Below are 6,896 nucleotides of genomic sequence, written 5' to 3' on the forward strand. Positions count from 1 at the left end.
GCGCATCTCTGTCCTTTGTGTTTCTAACACCGCCAGCTGCCAGCCAGCCGACAGTCACCTCCGCGCGCTCCAGAGCTTCCGGTCTCAGTTTGTTTCCAGTGAGCACACTGGAGCTCTGGTTTTCAGTCTGGTGGCGCGCGCTCCCGGCTCACATTCTCAGTATGCTCTTTCGCGGGTGCTGGTCCGGGAGTCTGCCTGCTCCCTGTGCAGGTGGCTACCGCTTCCTGGCGCCTAACGCGGCGGCTCCCTCCCCCTTCCGTTTATCTTCCGATATCTGTCCGTGGTTTCACGGCTCCCCGCTTCGTACCTCAATACTCACCTGGAGATGTTCATTTGTAGAGATCCAGATGTATCTTCCTGCGTCTCAGGCTGATTCCCTGGGTGTTCAGGCTGGTCTAGTACCTGTCCAACGCGACTCAGGGGACCAGCTGAAAAAGGGGTCCCCTACTCCTCCGCCATCTTCCCCTGCTATACTTTAGATAAACAGAACCATTCACTAAACTCTACACCTGAAACCAATATTACTCTTTACGTTAGCTAACTAAAATTTAAAGAAAAACTTAAAAGAAAAAAAGAAAACCAAAAAGAACCAACCATTTAATGTAATTAAGACTTCTAACATTTTTTTCAAAATATAAAAAGATTTATACAGTATTCATTGTTTTGATATGTACCTATTGTTCTAGATTATAGTTATTGGCTGCTACGTGTTTTTAAAGATTTACTGAACAAGTGCCTATTCTTTTTCTTTCAGAAATGTAATGTTCTAGTTTACCTGACTTTGGTGATGCCATACTCATAGGCCCAAAGAAGGAATCATATAGATCAGGAGAAAAAGTGACTTACAAATGTCCAGAATATTACCAATTGGATGGATCCAATATTGTACAGTGTATTAAGAGCCACTGGATAGGAAGGCAAATATGCAGAGGTGCTTCAACGAAATCTATTTGTTAAAGTGTCTTAAGAATATAACATAGCGCTGGGTGTTATACGCAACTAACGAATTATCGAACTTTACATAAAAAACCAGGGATGTACTGTAGGGTGAATAACATAATATAATAAAAATATTATTATAAAAAAAGATACATAAAAAAAGAAATATAACATAGAATTGCCTTTAGCATCATTAAAAAATAGACATAGATTATTTTTTTAAGGCCAGAACAAAGGTTTGTGCCTTAACACAAAGGGATAAAATTGTGTACTCACTGGGTAATCTTATAACCCAATGGTTCTTAGAGTGTGGTCTCTGGAATAGCCACATCAGCCTCTTTTGGGAAATTGATAGAAATGCAAATGCAAATTTGATGATTGTCAGCCAAATTCTGATGTCAAATAATATTTTTATTATGACTTATTGTGGTTTATAAATTGATTTTGAATTTATATGATGTGTAATATTGATTTTACTACACTCAAAGGGAAATGTCCAGAAAAACTATTTTCAAAGAAGCATAAATTTTATAAAAATATTGCTTTATCTCCTTTTCTGCAATCTTACATCCAGATTTCTTAAAATTAACAGTGTTCCATGGAAGATTAACTATTGATTTTAAGTCCCCCTTGAAATATATTTGGAATCTCACTTGTTGATTTACTACTCAAAATGATCATTACATTAGAGATACTACTTTTTTCTTTCTCAGATGTTTCCTGTGTGAATCCGCCCAGAGTGAAAAACGCTATTATATTAAACGAGATGCTTAGGTATCTACCTGGTCAGAGAGTACGTTATGAAGGCATCAAAATTCAATTTTTTTCCCCCCAGACTGAACTAAGTAATGTAGTGTTAGTTTCATGAAATATTTGACCAGATTAAAAGAACAGTTGGAATCATGGAAAATTCCTTACCTTAAGCATTAAGACACTCAGTTATTTTGTGAGGAACAAATGTATTAAAGCTAACTTAAGTACATTTGACAACTTATGAAATTCCACTTTGAGACATGGAATAGGCAGCTGGGGTGTGATCATAGAAGGTGATATAAATTTGGGCTTCTTCAGCATGTGGATTATATTTCAAGGTAGCTTACTACTTGAGTTTATTCCGGGGATTAGTGAATACAGGGAAAATAAAGTCCGAGTATTTGGTCACAGAACTCTCTAGTATTTAGAGTTCAAGAAATAAAGGGAGCCAACAAGGGCGCTATTATATTAGCCCCTCGTAGTATTTCAAATCAACTTTTGCCTGGCATATATATTTTCCAGTCTTTTACTTTGAGCCCACCTGTGTTTTCATGTTTGAAGTGAGTTTCTTTTATAGTTGAGTCTTGTTTTTGTGTCCACCCTGTCATTTTCACTCTTTGAACTGAAGTATTTAAACCATTTATGCAGGGATGCCTGGGTAGCTCAGTTGATTAAGTGTCTACTTTCAGCTCAGGTCATGATCTCAGGGTCCTGGGATCGAGTCCCTTGTCAGGCTCCTTGTTCAGTGGGAAGCCTGCTTCTCCCTCTGCCTCTGCCTGCAGCTCGTGCTCGCTCACTCTCTCTCTGACAAATAAATAAATAAAATCTAAAAAAAAAAAACCCCAAACATTTACACATAAAGTAATTATTGATGGAGCTGTGTAAGATTATTTATGTGTGTTTCCTCTGTTTCTCATTCCTGTTTTCTTGCCTTCCCTGTAGATTTTTGGAACATTTTATTTTATTTTTTTATTTTATTTTTTTTTTTTAAAGATTTTATTTATTTATTTGACATAGACAGCTAGCGAGAGAGGGAACACAGCAGGGGGAGTGGGAGAGGAAGAAGCAGGCTCATAGCAGAGGAGCCTGATGTGGGGCTCGATCCCAGAACGCCGGGATCNTTATTTATGTGTGTTTCCTCTGTTTCTCATTCCTGTTTTCTTGCCTTCCCTGTAGATTTTTGGAACATTTTAAAATTATTTTATTTTGATATATCTATATTGTTTTTGAACAGATCTCTTTGTATAGTTTTGTTAGTGTTGTGGCAGTATGAAGATGCACATATATAGCTTATCAGTCCCCCTGGTATTGACATTTTACTGCATCAAGTGAAATGTGGGAACCTTACTTCCATTTAGGTCCATTTACTTTCTCCACATTTGTAACATAAAGCTCTTAGGTATTTTCTCTACATATAATGAGCACCACAGTAAATTATATAATTTTACAAAATATCAAACATAACAAACTCATTAGGAAAAAGATTGTATATTACATTTACCCCTATTTTTATTAATTCTGTTGGGTTTTTTCCTTCCTTCCTGAAGTCTCCATCCTTGTTATCTTTTCCTTTTAACTTGAAGAATTCCTTGAGCAATTCTTTAAGGACAGGTCTGCTGCAGACAAAGTCTCTGTTTTCCTTTGTCTCTGAATGTCTTCACCTCACCCTTAAATCCTACAGGATAGTATCTCTGCATATAGAATTTGGGGGTGACAGTTCTCGTCCTCCAGCACTTGGGAGGTGTTGTCACTACTTTCTGGCTCCATGGTGACAGATGAGAACCCCACCAATATTGGAATCCTCTTTCCCCTATAGGTTTGCATAATTTCTATCTAGCTGCTTTTTAAAAATTTATTAATGATTTTATTTATTTATTTGACAGAGAGAGAGATAGCGAGAGAGAGAACAAAAGCAGGGAGAGAGGGAGAGGGAGAAGCAGGCTCTCCGCTGAGCAGGGAGCCCCATGCGGGGCTCGATCCCAGGACCCTGGGATCATGACCTGAGCCGAGGGCAGACGCTTAACGACTGAGCCACCCGGGTGCCCCTAGCTGCTTTATATATATATATATTTTTTTTTTTTCTTTTCTCAGTAGTTTTCAGCAGTTTGATTACAATGTATCTTAGCACGAATTTTTTAGGTTTATCCTGTTCAGCCTTTTTAATGTGTAGATTTATGCCTTATGCCCAATTTGGGAAATTTTCAGCCATTATTTTTGGAAGTTGTTTTGTTGTTGTTTTAATCTCCAACCTCTTTGTTTTCTCTTTCTGTGTACCCAGTCTTTTGCTGTCTTCCCACAGGTCCTTGAAGCTCTGTCTACTTTTTGTTGTTGTTTTCAGTCTATTTTCAAAGTAAATAATCTGTATTCTATATTTAAGTTTATGTATCCTTCCGTCATCTGAGATCTATAATTGAGCCCATCCAGTAGGCTTCTAAAACTTTTTATTATTATATTTCTCAGTTCTATACTTCCCATTGGATTTTAAAAAACCATTGTCAAATAATTCCAATATCTGTGTCATCTTAGTGTGGTCTTCTGTTGATTATCTTTCCCTTTTTAGATATTTCTGGTCCTTGGTATGACAAATGATTTTCAATTATATTCTGAACATTTTGGGTATTGTGTTTTAAGACTTTGGATTTTATTTAAGTCTTTTATTTATCAGGCTCCTATTACTACCACACAGGGTGTAAGTCCGGGCTCCTCACTTGGCCTCTCAATCACGGTTGGGAGAGGGGTGGTCCTAGGTTTCTTTTATGATATTTTTCTGAGGTAATTTAAGTATTGTAAGAAAATGTTTGTTTTGTTAGGTTACTCCTCTCCTGAGCCTTTGTCTAAAGAAACAAAAGAAATTCTTGGGAACTTTTTCTTTTTCTTGCCTGAATTTGATATCATTTCTGGGTTACAGTCTTCTTCAGTGCCTAGTCCAGGATCCATAGAAAGCAAGATGAAAAACCAAATAACTCACTACAGTGTGAGTCCTTAAATTCTGGGGTCCTGGAAACATTGACTTCTTGTCTACATCTTTCATAGTCTCTTATGGTGGATTTTTGCAATATGTTCAGGATTTTTAGTTACAATTAGCAGAAGGGATAAACAGAAATGTTTCTACCTCATCTTGTCCAGAATAGGAGCCACCAATTCTCTTTCACATTATACAAATGTGTAGTTCCTTGACTTTTATTAAAGAAGTAGATGCTTCTTTTGTAATAAAAATGAAAATCAATAAACAATGACTAGAGATCCAGTAGATGCTGTATATGTTGTATATAGCAAGCAAGTTTCTTTGTTTATATTAGCTATCCATCTATCCAGCACTTATTCACTAAGAAAAACATTTTTAATATCACAATACTGCAAAGCAGATGTATTTGTTAATGCTTCTGTGTGCTTTCATGTGGGATAGATAGGGCTTAAATGTGTGCTTTTCAGTTTCTGTGATTTAAATTTCTTTAATGAGTCATTTATGTGAGCAGATATTACAAGCGTTGGTATTAAGTATTGTACTATATTTTTATTGCTTTAACCTGTTTTTCTTTGGCCTTTCAATAAATCAAATAATGTCTTTTAAACTCTAAAGGAAAATGTGGGCCCCCTCCACCTATCGACAATGGAGACATTACCTCATTCCCATTACCAGCTTACGCTCCAGGATCATCAGTTGAGTACCGATGCCAGGCCTTCTATGAACTTCAGGGAAATAGGAATGTAATATGTAGTAATGGACAGTGGTCAGAACCACCGAAGTGCTTAGGTAAATATTTTAATGTTCTCATGGATAATGGGAAAATCAGTGTAGTGAATACAATGTTTTGCTATTTATAATAGAATTTTCATGGATTAACAGTCATTCTGTTGAATGCTTAGCTATCAAATATTAATATGTGAGGAAATAAAGTTTAAAAAATTATTGTTCAGGAAGCAAAATATTCTTTAATTCATAATTTAATTCATAATTGACATTACGAATCTTTGATTATAATGCTTAATTATGGCAGACTAAACATAGTACCTCATTTTTACATCATTCATTGCTTAAAATGATTTAAATATGCAAAACAGATTTTCAATCAGTTGGTTTAGAAAAGATTTTGAGAATGAAGCCTTGAACAGTGTGGAAGATTCCGCTTCAAAGTCCAAAACTCTGGGGAAAATGCCCAATAGTAGGCATTCTAAAAGACCTAAATACATTTATATATTTTTATTTATTTATTTATTTAAAAGATTTTATTTATTTATTTGACAGAGAGACAGCCAGCGAAAGAGGGAACGCAAGCAGAGGGAGTGGGAGAGGAAGAAGCAGGCTCCCAGCAGAGGAGCCTGATGCGGGGCTCAATCCCAGAATGCTGGGATTATGCCCTGAGCTGAAGGCAGATGCTTAACAACTGTGCCACACAGGCCCCCCCCAATACATTTATATTTTATACCATTCAGGAATAGGAAGGCACAACATCCTAAAGCTGTGATTTTTTAAAATAAAATATGAAATTTAAAGGTAATTCCAAATAAAAATAAACAAGGTTATTAAAAGGAACTTGATAAGCTGATTTAAAAAAGTATATGGAAGGTCAAAGACTTATACCACCCCCCTCCATAAGAGACAAAGAAAAAAGATTCAGATGAAAGGCCATAAGTAGTTTTCTTTTTTTTTTTTTTAAAGATTTTATTTATTTATGTGACAGAGAGACAGACGGCGAGAGAGGGAACACAGCAGGGGAGAGGGAGAGGAAGAAGCAGGCTCCCAGCCCAAGAGCCTGATGTGGGACTCGATCCCTGAACGCCGGGATCACACCCTGAGCCGAAGGCAGACGCTTAATGACTGCACTACCCAGGCGCCCCAGTAGTTTTCTATACTTAAAAATAATAGCCTATATTCTATCCTGTGACCTCTCCTGTAGAATGTGCATGTGAGCTAAGAGGAATGTGCATTCTGTTGCTATTGGATAAAACGCTCTGTGCCTGTAAATTCCATCTGGTCTAAAACGTAGTTTAAGTCCATTGTTTCCTTATTGACTTTCAATCTGGATTATTTATCTGTCATTGATAATGCACTATTAATGTTCCCTACTATTATTGCATTGAATATATCTCCCTTCAGATTTGTTTTTAGTGCTTAAAATATTTAGGTGCTACAATATTGGGTGCATGTTTATTTACTATTGTATATCTTCTTAATGAGTTGACCTCATTCTTTATTATATGAT

General features: G+C 36.5%; 1 protein-coding gene across 1 annotated transcript in view; it reads left to right on the plus strand.

Moving 5' to 3' along the window:
- The window catches only part of LOC100467310 (complement factor H-like), a 32,199-nt gene extending 25,526 nt beyond the window's left edge, over window positions 1–6,673 (plus strand). Inside the window, exons 8-9 of the mRNA XM_034667651.1 lie at window positions 5,273–5,446; window positions 6,591–6,673. Of these exons, the coding sequence (XP_034523542.1) occupies window positions 5,273–5,446; window positions 6,591–6,673 (257 nt within the window). The remainder of the gene's footprint in view (window positions 1–5,272; window positions 5,447–6,590) is intronic.
- Window positions 6,674–6,896: the final 223 nt, after the last annotated feature.

Source organism: Ailuropoda melanoleuca, chromosome 8 (assembly GCF_002007445.2).
Source record: "Ailuropoda melanoleuca isolate Jingjing chromosome 8, ASM200744v2, whole genome shotgun sequence".
Classification (NCBI taxonomy): domain Eukaryota; kingdom Metazoa; phylum Chordata; class Mammalia; order Carnivora; family Ursidae; genus Ailuropoda; species Ailuropoda melanoleuca.